The sequence below is a fragment of the Alosa sapidissima genome, chromosome 24 (assembly GCF_018492685.1).
Source record: "Alosa sapidissima isolate fAloSap1 chromosome 24, fAloSap1.pri, whole genome shotgun sequence".
NCBI lineage: Eukaryota > Metazoa > Chordata > Actinopteri > Clupeiformes > Clupeidae > Alosa > Alosa sapidissima.
The window spans coordinates 19,843,822-19,855,922 of NC_055980.1; the positions used below are offsets into that span (position 1 = coordinate 19,843,822).

The following is a 12,101-nucleotide window of genomic DNA, read 5'->3' on the forward strand; positions in this document are numbered from 1 at the left end:
TCCTCTCCATTAAGATCCAACTTGAACGTATGCTACTCCATTTAATTAAGAGCGCGTCTGAACGCACAGGAGAAGGAGAGAAAACGATTGGCAGGCTCCAGCTGGCTTGTCGTTGTTGATGATAATTGATATCTCCTTTTTAATATAAGAAACGTATAAAAGGAAGGCAACAAAGACGAGGTTAGATGAGATTGCGGATTTATCCGATTTCCACTACTGACCAGTTATAAACATGTATGTAGGCTGCACTCACTGTGATTTGAAAAATGGACAAAAATATGAAGAGTTGTCTTTGCCTTTGTGTAATGGAACTGGTGAGTCTTGAAGTCTTCAATAATTTGTTTACATGAAGCACATATTATGCCGATTGAAACACATTCCATTCAGATAGCTAGGTGACTGGCTCAGGCTCATCATTCACTTTTAATTGCAAACAGAAAATGTCTAGCTAGCATCATGTCATTACATGCTTCTATTTCCAAAGGAATGAAAACTGTTTATACCAACTTAATAGCATGCTTATCATTGTTAATATTGTACAATACATATGGTACAAACAATATTAGAGCTTGTGGACTAGCTATAGGCTATATTTCAATGGAGCTGGTAAAAAAAAGATCATTATGAGAACGTGGCCACAATGGGCTTAAAGTAACAGTGCACAATTTACAAATGAGTTAAACAGCATCATATGTGTATATTTCTTAAGAAATGAATACTGTAAAACACAATTACTGTGTCAGTATTATCATTTAAATAATATAAAAGTGTTTTACTTTTACCTTTGTGGTTACTCATTCATTTTGTGATTTATGTTGAAGCTTTAGTCTTTAGGAACATTTTAATTGCGGTTAATCGAGATTAATTCATTTCAAAATATATATTTTGAATCGTTTGACAGCCCTATAATAATATTGGAGAAGGGGAATGGCTACACTTACAAATCCTGGGTGTGTTCACACTGTTTTTGCTTTTAGATAATAATAATAATAACCCAAAATGATTGTCTTGATACTGTCATGCATAAGACTTTTTTTCCTATCCTGGACTCGGTCTTGACTCGGACTCGAACCTTTTTGGACTCGGTCTTGTCTTGGACTCGAACCTCTTTGGACTCGGTCTTGACTTGGTTTCGACTAGTCCTGGTCTTGGACTTGTCTTGGACTCGACAAAGGTGGTCTTGACTACAGCCCTGTTCAAAATTATGTTTCACTTATTTAAAATAAGTATTTAAGCAATATGGTAGCCTGGGTGTTCCCATGCTGCCTTGCGCGCGACTTGATTGACGCTGCTAAGGCAGCCTGGAAACTACCGCCCTAATTTTTGCCTCAGATAGGGTTTGGTTCCCAGACCACGTCTCATTGAGAAGTGGTGGCGCTAGCCAGGCTAGCAATATGGCACAAGTGAGAGTGGCATAAGAAAAGAAGTCCCTGAAGTACAAAATGCTTGTTTACAAGTGAGAGTGGTGTTGGTTAAGGATATCACAGCTTTGTTAGGGAAATGGGTAGGAAAAAAGGCAGATAAATGGGTAGAAACGTTTCTAGAAATAGTCTTCAGGATGGTGTATAAACACCAGTGTTTTTTTGTTTGTTTTTCTGTTTGTTTGTTTGTTTGTTTGTTTTTGGTAGGGGGAAAAACACAAAATGGACAGGTAGAGGACCATGAGGGGCAATTTGCTGAATTTCACAAAACATTTCAGGGATTAGAATTGTGGACATCAGAAAATAAAAAGTCATTAGACATTAGTTCCGGTCTTCTCTCAGGTGGACAGCAACGTGAAACGGTTTGGGTGCCTGTGTGCCTCCAAACACCATGCCGTAATCAGGAACTCCCTTCTCCTCTGGCCAGACCAATCGGAAGCGACGAAGCAATGTGACCAGGATGAGGAAGAGTTCCATGCGAGCAAGCCCCTCCCCCAGACACATACGGGAACCTGAGAGAATCAGATTTGCCCTTGTAAACATCAGCACTGACAATACAGTCATGCAGATGAATATTTATGTTAAAGTTTTAACACATTGTAATGTTCGTAAATTAGTCCAATCATTCTGGTGATTATATATAAAGTCCAACAGGGCAGATATACCTGCAGAGAAGGGCATGAAGGCGTCAGGTTTGACAAACTCCCCCGTCTCATTCAGGAAGTTCTCTGGGTTGAAGCCATGAGGGAACTTCCACTGACCCTCCTCACGTAGAGCTGAGGACAGGAAAGGAATGACCACCGTGCCCTGGAGAGGTGGAGACATAACACAAAACAACTACTGAGTCAGGATTGAGGTGCTCTGTGTAGTTCTTTTAGTTTAAGACGTTGAAAATTACCAAAAACAGCCAACAGAATGTGAACAACTGTTGACGTAATGTCAAAATCAAAAACACCATGCACTGTGTTACCCAGATATTCACTAAAGTTAGCATGCTGTCCAGTTAGCACTGGGGCAGCTCTCTTGTAATACCACTTTGCACCACAGGTGGTGCTCTATTAAAGTTATTACAGTGGAATGCATACAATACAAACACAATACAATGCACGGGAAGAGTACCTGTAATGTCAACAATGCAACCAAGTTACAATGATGGCAGTGAGTGTTACCTTGGGAATATTGTATCCCTGGATGTGTGTGTCTGTGGTTGTGGTGTGAAACATGCTGAGGGGGACCGTATCAGCTAGCCTTTGGGCTTCATGGATCATTGCCTGGATGTAGGGCATGGACAGGCGATCCTCAAAGCACACCTCCTCACGAGATCCCAGCACTTCCTCGATCTCCTGGTAGCAGCGCTCTGAGTGTATTGGCAGACAGACAGACAGCATGCACACACACACACACACACACACACACACACACACACACACACACACACACACACACATTAACATCCTGTTGAGGAGTGGATACACAGTCAGTGGATACACTAACAATGGATACACACATAGTCATGTGTTGGCTATAACTTGGCTAGGGGTTCAGTTTGGTTAAAGTAATGCAAAACATTAAACTGGAATTTCCAGCAAGCCATCTGTAAATTATCTGTTGATGGACTAAGCAATGTCATAGCTCTATATCTGATGTCTAGAATTTGCACAAATATAGGTTTGGCATGGCATGATGGTAGGTGATGGTAGGCATGATGAGGTAGTCAGAAGCAGTATACAGAAAGAGTATATATACGTATACTTACACTATACTGCTAGACATAAAAAACAATGAGTTTGACTTTGAGCTCACACCTTGTATGTGAGGGTGGGTCATAAGGTAGAGTGTTGCTGTCCTTAGTGTGTTGGAGGTGGTGTCAGTCCCAGCAATCAGCAGGTCAAACAACATGGCTGCCAGTTGACTGTCCTCAAAGGTGGTGCCTTTATCTGCCCTCTAAAACACACACACACACACACACACACACACACACACACACACACACACACATACAGGCACACAAACACACATCAGTGTACATTTGAATAAGTCTTAGTAAGCTCCATACTTTCCATTGCATGACTTTGCCATCATTTGACTTCTCATATTGTCCCATGAACTTACTTTCTCTAACTCATCCAGATAGCAGTCGATTAGGTCTCTTGGCTGACCTGAAACCCACGAGTCTTTGTGCTCAGCTACCGCATTTTGTATATGGCCCTGAACACCGTCATGTAAATCAAATGCCCGCTTGCAAGGCAGAGGCAAGCTTCTAATGAATGGAGCAATTTCATAAAGCTGCATCAAGAAAGAATAAGAAATGTTACACGACATGTAGTTGCAACATTTATCTCATTGTTTGTAACAATTCAATCTCAAAACGTAGGCAAGAAACAGTCAAGGCACCCAAAAAAGCATATCACCAAGATCAAGAATTGGCTCATACTATTGCCCAGGGATCAAAGACCAATTTAGTCAGTTCTTCAATCATGAGAATGAGGTTCTTGAAGTAGGGGTCATCATAGTCAAATCGAGATCCAAAAATAATGGAACAGACGATGTCAGAGGCAGCAAAGTGGAAGAGATGCTGAGGATCCATAGACTTTCCTGAAAGAGAGAGAGAAAGAGAGAGAGAGAAAGAGAGAGAGAGAGAGAGAAATAAGATAAAGAGAAAGAAAGAGAGAGAGAGTGTGTGTGAGAGAGAAAGGAAGATAAAGAGAGAGAAAGAAAGGGAGAAAGAGAGACTCCACTCATATGTGTGTGTGTGTGTGTGTGTGTGGGGGGGGGGGGGGGGGGGGGGTTGAAGGATATAGATTGATATAAATAGATAAAAAAAACTAATTGTTGGTGGGGTACATATTATTTACTTGCTGAAACAGATTTTGTATTATACTGCACCCTAGTGGACATAGTCATAGTAAATTGTGATACCTGCATATTTTCAACATTTTGCATTATACCTCACACTGGTGTACAAAAGCTGCCTGAATCAAGTTGCTGTTGAGTACCTGCATGTTTTTCCACCTCGGCACAGATGTGTTGGGTTTCTTCTAGAATCTTCTCTTCCATGGAGCGCTTCCCCATCCCAAAGTTGCGCAGCGTGGTCAGGGCGAAGCGCCGGTGCTCCTGCCACTTTGGACCATAATCTGCCAGAACCACACCTAGACACACACACACACACACACACACACACACACACACACACATTGTCATTTATTCATGCAGTGACAACAATATTGGAAACACACACATATGAAACTTGATTAGTACACCTACATATTCAGTGTGTGTGTGTGTGTGTGTGTGTGTGTGTGTGTGTGTGTGTGTGTGTGTTGCCTTGCCTTTGCACTGAGTGATATGACAGACCATCAGGTGATTTGGTCGTCCAGCAAATTCAGTGGCTTTAGAGACGAGAGCTTCTCTGATGACCTTTTGACTGGCCAGTACCACAGCAGGACGAGGACCAAAATACAGACTATAGACAGGGCCATAGCGCTCTGTCAACTGAACAGACACACACACACACACGTCACACACACACACACAGAGAGAGTTTTGAATTATAAGTCATTGTTTAATGATAAGTCATTGTTTAATGACTTATAGTTTAATGTTTTTACTATCGTTATTTAACCAATACTGTAGGAGTAATAGCATAGAGTCAAAAACTATCACATACACTTACATATCTTGTAAGCAGGAGACCATATCAATTCTTAAGCAAAATTGAATGGAATCGAATTGAGCTTCAAATATTGGATGCAACATATGTTGTCATATGATGCCTATTGTGTGGTCTCTGCTGTTCTATAAAGCCCTTTTGAAGCTATAGAGTTTTGCCGAATTGCAAACAACTGAGCACCACTAAACTTCCAAGGATGTGTAGAAATACAGCGGCCGTTGAGTGACATTGAAAAATGTAAGGCCCTCTACAGGGACGTAGCACAAGATCCTGGGCCCCTCCATAGGCAGTCCTGATGGGCCCTTGTGTTCCTCAACCCAGGTAAAATAAAATATATTCCAGACTTTTCAAGGGCCCTCTCTCCCCTTGGGCCCCTATAATCAGTTGTGGTTTTACCACGTGAGTTATGGGGGCAGCCGTGGCCTACTGGTTAGCACTTCGGACTTGTAATCGAAGGTTTGCCAGTTTGAACCCCGACCAGTAGGAATGGCTGAAGTGCCCTTGAGCAAGGCACCTAACCCCTCACTGCTCCCTGAACGCCGCTGTTGTTGCAGGCAGCTCACTGCGCCGAGATTAGTGTGTGCTTCACCTCACTGTGTGCTGAGTGTTATTTCGGATTCACGGATTGGGATAAATGCAGAGACCAAATTTCCCTCACGGGATCAAAAGAGTATATATACATACATACAGTCCAACATCCCTGACCCTCTATATCTATAGTGTTTTGGTCTGTCTTTTAATAATACGATTCCAACAAGATTATTGAAGACTTTAGTTCTTCCATTTTAAAGTATTGCTTTGTGACTTTCTCCTGCCAATTCACTGTAAGTTCAGTTATATACTGTATACCAGACTGTTTCCATTGTTTGTCATACAGCAAATGAAGTTCAACTGAGTTTATCAGATAATATGAACTCAACTGAACTTACACAGGGCAAAAACCATGAAGCATTATTCAGGAAATACAGGCCACTCATTCTGTTCGTTTGTAGTGAGTTGGGCGTAATTCCCTAGCTGTTAGGACAACGTTCCTTTAGCTTGGAGAAGGCCTGACTTTTCCCACCAATCCTGCCATCAAAAGAGTATTATGTAATGACATACAGCTGAGGTTATGTCCCTTTACATATTCACATGGACAACAATGAACTTTGAAATCTCACTGAACTTTGAGTATAAAGACCCCAGTCATGAGAAGTGCAGCGTACCTTGAACTCCCTCTCAATAATAAAAAAAATAACGGTGCAACTTTTTAGATGAAGCCTCCAAAATCATGTACATTGTGTTAACATGCATACATGTTGATTTATATAGTACATGTTGCACAATACATAGCAGCATGCAAAAATATGTTTATTTATGTAATATTAAGGACTTTATCACAGATGCAAGTGCAAGTACTGTTTGACTGTTGACTCTTCTTGACAAATGTAAATATTGTTTCTTTTCCGTTTTCAGTATTTTTTTATACGGGCTCAGCCATTCCACAGCACACTGTGACCAGAAACATGCCCATTCTCAGAATAAACCAACACTGACTTCATTAGTATCAACTGGAAACATTAATAACATATTGTGGTCAAATTGGTTTTCTAGACAATAGCTACGTCAAGTGTAATGTAGCAGATGTTTTGCATAAACACAGAAATTCAGAAATTCAGGAAATTAGAGTTAGTCACCTAACTTGCCTAACAAAACTCTGCAATGTGTCTGTCTGTGTGTCTTTGCATGTAGGTGCTCCTTACCTTATCCAAAGTCTTTAGTGGCTGTTGTGGGTTGATCTCCAGCAGGTTTCCCAGCAGAGGAAGTGCTCTGGGTCCAGGAGGAAAGTTCTTGGGTCTTCTCACCCTGAACAGGAAGAAGAGGAGGACGACTCCAAACCACAACAGCAGCACAGAGATCAGCATGGTTACTGTATGCGGCTGTGTGTATTACTGGTGTCTCTGATTCTGTGATTGTGATTCTCTCTCTTTCTCTCTCTGTGTGTGTGTGTGTGTGTGTGTGTGTGTGTTTACAACTAGCTTGGCTGACATGTGCTCCATAAGGTTATCAAAGGTAATCGTAGAATGGTGTAGCAGTAAAGAGGAGAGAGGTGAGGAGGGGAGGGAAAATAAGACAGGAAGAGAGGTGGATGAGAAGGGGAAAACGAGGGAGGGAGAGAGGGAGGAAGGGGAACACGAGGGGGGCTATGTGTGCTCGTGTGGCAGATAGAGAAAGGGATCTTATGTTAATGATTATTAACTCAGCAGATCACTGAGCGCTGCCACCAGTGTCATTGCAAAAGTTTTGTTCTTCATTCCAACCTTTTCAAGCATTGAAACGAATCTCTTAGAAAAATAAGGTTTTGGTGATTTTAATTTTAGTAACGGTAGAAAAGATCTGCTGATGCACATGTGTGAGGTTCGTGTAGTGCAATTGCTTTTTAGGCACCAAAACCCAAAATATTTTAGCTTCTAACTCAACTATTTTGCTTAAGGACAGTCCTCTTATTTAAAGCTCCAGTGATATGTCACATTTTGTGTAGGCAGTTTTGAACAATACTGTTATATGATTATACGGTTGCATAATCAAGTTGAAACAGTTTACAAAGCATTCAGTGCCACTTCATAAAAGCCTTTATTGATATGGCATTGACATTAGAACATTCTCAACACAGTATTTACAAACATGCCACCATTTATGACATCTAGTCAATTGGTATACTATATACAACTGTCAGAACTCAAGTGCAATGCAAGCAAAACACATGTTTATGTCATATAAAACTGGTTTTAAGGCTCTTAGAATGTATAATGAATCAGCTAAATATGCCTCCCAAAATGTCATTTTTCTATTAACAGAAGTGACAAGGGACTCTTCTCTATGTAATTTATGTAACATATAATCTTCCCTTGTAAGACACTTTTTTGTGCAAATGTAATGCTGTTTGAGTCCATATTCCATTTGGCCATTCTGACTACAGATCATAGCATAGATGTGGAGCATAGCATATCACATATCGTGGCAATTAATAACAGCAGCTAAGGCTATCAGTCAGGACGCGCTTGGTCGCTTGTAAAACGCAAAGTACACTATGTTTGCATAAAAAAACGGAATGATGTCGGGCGCTTTTCCGCTTTGAGTTGAACTTTTGAAAACATAGTGCACCTCACTTTTTATAAGCGGCAAAGCGCAGCCTGTCTGATCGCCCTCTAAGATAACAAGAAACTGAGAATATAATCAGAAGATTCACTGTAACAAAAGCTGGATAGATTTCACTACAATCTGAAATACTAAACCAACATGGTGATAAAAGACATGAAAAGTAAAATGTGCTTGGGAACATTAGCATTTATGGTTATGGATGGTTATGGTTATGGATTTAGCAGATGCCTTTGTCCAAAGCGACACATAAATACAAAACAACATAATAATATTTAAAATTGAACAGGGAACAGATTAAAATGTAGGTCAAATATAGTAAGGAGAATAGTACACAATAATATCAATTCAAGCAATAGCCTAATAAAAAGCAATGTAAAAAAGGGGAAAGGCAATAATAAAACAATAATGTCAATTCAATCAATAATATAAAAACAATGACATGCTAAGACTACATTAAGGAGAATATCAATAATAAACAATAATGTCAAATTAATTAACAGCCCAATTAAAATAAAACAACATTATATAAACCATAACACATAAGCGCTTAAACAACTAAGTATATGTTGAATAGGAATGTCTTTAGACCCCTCTTAAACGACCCAAAACTACCACAGGAACGGAGAGCACTGGGCAGTTCATTCCACCAACATGGAACCACTGAAGAAAAGAGTCTGGAATTAGACCCACAGCACACTGTGACCAGTGTAAAATAATGACAACAGCAGACTGAAAGTTCTAGAGTTAATTCACGTACACTAATGTGCACATTATGTGTCCATGCACATAGACATGCTTTATTGACCTCCAACATGCGAGGTGCCATGTTTTTTCCGCTTCTGCCTCTGTCATATAAACACGAGGGGGTCACAATGGTGTATCCCCGAGTCACGTCATTCCACTGAGAAAAAATTTAATTAGAGCACATGAAGGTGAAGGCATGTCTATTTAAATGCTGCCATAGGAAACCTTTGACACCTGTATATGCTTACAAAAACACATCAGTTGGCATTAGCTTGTGGATTCCCTTAGATGGATGGTGATGTGGAACGGTTTGGGTGCCTGTGTGCCTCCAAACACCATGCTGTAGTCAGGAGCTCCCTTCTCCTCTGGCCAGACCAATCGGAAGCGACGCAGCAATGTGACCAGGATGAGAAAGAGTTCCATGCGAGCGAGCCCCTCCCCCAGACACACGCGAGAGCCTGGAAAAATAATAAGAACATTGACCTCAATGAAAGCTGGATAGAATTGACAACTACCGGTACCTGGTCTACTAAACCAACATGGCGATAAACGACAAAAAAAGTAAGACTTATTTATTTATAGGAGTTTAATACCGTCTTTAAAAAATAATGGAAGCGAGGAAATATGTGTGCTACCTGCAGAGAAGGGCATGAAGGCGTCAGGTTTGACAAACTCCCCCGTCTCATTCAGGAAGTTCTCTGGGTTGAAGTCATGAGGGGACTTCCACTGACCCTCCTCATGTAGCGCTAAGGACAGGAGAGGAACGACCAACGTACCCTGGAGAGAGAGAGAGAGAGAGAGAGAGAGGAAAAGAGTGAGAGAGAGAGAGAGAGAAATGAGGTGCATGTAGAAATCCAACTGCATTAGGGCAAAACTCTTTACATTATTCCTAAAGTCCCTTAGAACAGTTGTGCTGCTTGATGTTGAACCGTATTCCACTGTTGCTATAGCAAACCTCACTCTCGTTTTCGCTAATTAAGAAGCTAACGATAACATAGGAATGTATGAGTCGCAATGTTGTGGTGCTGAAAGAGAGAGAGCTACCTTTGGAATGTTATAGCCCTGGACTTCTGTGTCGGTGGTCGTGCTGTGCAACACGCTCAGAGGAACAACATCAGCCACTCTTTGGGCTTCATGGATCACGGCCTGGACGTAGGGCATGGACTGGCGATCCTCAAAGCACACCTGCTCACGAGAGCCCAGCACTTCCTCGATCTCCTGGTAGCAGCGCTCTGCATGTATGCAACAAACACACACGCACACACACACATACACATCCACACACACACACACACACACACACACACACGAATACACACACGCACACACACACATGCACACACACACACACACACACAGAGAGAGAGATGTAAAGAATAACCGAAACATATTTCTACAAACCAACCTTTATTGGTAACACTTTTCAATAAGGGTACATAATTTAGCATTAGTTAAGTACTAGTTAAGCATTAACAAACACTTAATTCATCATTATTAAGTATGTTTTCAACATTAAGGATTAACAAATATACTTTTCCTCATTAATAGTCTTATTTAGTATGTGTTATCAGTCTGCATTCCCTTGTTATAAATTATGAATTCGTAATGTGTACATACTTAACTCACGATGAATTCATAAGGTACAAGCAGTAAATGAACTCATAATTCCTAATGTTTACATACTGAACACATGATGAATTCATAATGAAGTAGAGATTATGTCAATGTTACTTTATGTGAATACCTCACTTATTTCATTGGCAATTCAATGTTATTCATATGTACCTACAATTTCTGTCAGATTCTGCTGTTTGTACATTTGTATCGAAACTTGAATTAGCCCATGGTTGTACATTTGTTTTAGATTGTAATTTTGTTTTATGACATGTCATTTTGTGTTTGTACATTGTAAATTTGCACCCGCCAACGTACATTTTTTGCACTTCCCGGCGTACAAATGAGTATCAAGACGTGACTACTTCAGAGAACACAAAAGTGTTAAGTAATGATGAACTCCAATTTAACAATTTAGGAGTACACAAAATCGGTAAGTAAAGGTGATTTAATGGCGTGTTCACACACAGGCCTCTGCATTGCAACATCTGGAAAAGAGCCCATCCGGGGTCTCTAAGGTGCCTGAGGAGATTTAATCATTGCACACAGTACTGTTTACCAGCTGGCAAACAGTAGGCCTATATGAAGTCTGAATAACATTGAATTGCCAATGAAATAAGTGAGGTATTCACCTAAAGTAACACTGACATAATCTCTAGTTCATTATGAATTCACCATGTGTTCAGTATGTACACATTAGGAATTCATCATTTATAAGGAAAACACACTGATAACACCTACTAAATAAAACTCTATTAATGAGGAAAAACACATTTGTTAATCTTTAAGTAATGTTGAAAACAAATTTAATAATGATGAATTATGTGTTCGTTAATGCTTAACACATACTTAACTAATGCTAAATTGTGTACCCTTATTGTAAAGTGTTACCCCTTTATTGAAGTGCAGCTTGAGCTTCTACCCTGTATATGTGGGTGTGTCATGAGGTAGAGTGTTGCTGTCCTCAGTGTGTTGGAAGTAGTCTCTGTCCCAGCAATCAGCAGGTCAAACAAGGTGGATGCCAACTGACTGTCTTCGAATGTGGTTCCTTTGTCTAACCTCTAAAACACACAGACAGACATTTCACAGGACATACAGTATATATTGGGCAGACATGCAGTCGATATATATGTTTTTTTGTAATACTTTTGGAGCTGTTATGCCTTTAATTATTAGTAGCTAGCATAGCGGTCATATAGTTTTTATATACATAGTATATATAATTTTGTGTATATGTATATTTTTTTTTTCCGTCAATTTTCTGAATTTTTCCCGGGATACTGAAACACAGGGACACTTGGTGGGCATGTAGCCCCACTAGAATTTTACAGAAAATAAGCGCAGGTCAGATTTGAACTCAGGTCACTGTGGACACATGGACTCAAATGTGACATGGAAGCTGTAGCCAGTTGTGTAATCAATGTAGAAGACAATGTAGAAATACCATTTAAGAGCACATTAAATTGAATTTGTCTTACTACTGCCCTATTTACGTACTTTTTCAGACTCGT

General features: G+C 40.2%; 2 protein-coding genes across 2 annotated transcripts in view; both read right to left on the reverse strand.

The window, feature by feature from the left end:
* Nucleotides 1-1,317: 1,317 nt before the first annotated feature.
* On the reverse strand, nucleotides 1,318-7,090 carry LOC121699923 (cytochrome P450 2F2-like). Its single transcript, XM_042082482.1, has 9 exons — nucleotides 6,834-7,090; nucleotides 4,751-4,913; nucleotides 4,418-4,570; nucleotides 3,856-4,016; nucleotides 3,534-3,707; nucleotides 3,227-3,365; nucleotides 2,591-2,778; nucleotides 2,087-2,228; nucleotides 1,318-1,933 (listed from the first exon to the last, which is right to left on the reverse strand). The coding sequence occupies exons 1-9, from the start codon at nucleotides 6,993-6,995 to the stop codon at nucleotides 1,743-1,745; spliced, it is 1,473 nt and encodes a 490-aa protein (XP_041938416.1). The 5' UTR covers nucleotides 6,996-7,090; the 3' UTR covers nucleotides 1,318-1,742.
* A 590-nt stretch (nucleotides 7,091-7,680) lies between these two features.
* LOC121699921 (cytochrome P450 2F2-like) overlaps nucleotides 7,681-12,101 on the reverse strand; it is a 7,961-nt gene continuing 3,540 nt past the window's right edge. The window contains exons 5-10 of the mRNA XM_042082480.1: nucleotides 12,088-12,101; nucleotides 11,513-11,651; nucleotides 10,021-10,208; nucleotides 9,612-9,753; nucleotides 9,235-9,434; nucleotides 7,681-8,414 (exon numbers count right to left, since the gene is read on the reverse strand). The exon at nucleotides 12,088-12,101 is cut by the window's right edge and continues 163 nt beyond it. Of these exons, the coding sequence (XP_041938414.1) occupies nucleotides 9,244-9,434; nucleotides 9,612-9,753; nucleotides 10,021-10,208; nucleotides 11,513-11,651; nucleotides 12,088-12,101 (674 nt within the window). The 3' untranslated portion in view covers nucleotides 7,681-8,414; nucleotides 9,235-9,243. The remainder of the gene's footprint in view (nucleotides 8,415-9,234; nucleotides 9,435-9,611; nucleotides 9,754-10,020; nucleotides 10,209-11,512; nucleotides 11,652-12,087) is intronic.

Bases quoted from the DNA above. Each gene is read 5' to 3' on its own strand.
- LOC121699923 (XM_042082482.1), bottom strand. From the start codon at position 6,995: ATGCTGATCTCTGTGCTGCTGTTGTGGTTTGGAGTCGTCCTCCTCTTC. The intron at 4,571-4,750 runs GCAAGGCAACAC...GTGTGTGTCTAG, and splicing joins TCATATCACTCAGTGCAAAG to GTGTGGTTCTGGCAGATTAT. The intron at 2,229-2,590 runs GTAACACTCACT...CCACCTCTCCAG, and splicing joins AGGGATACAATATTCCCAAG to GGCACGGTGGTCATTCCTTT.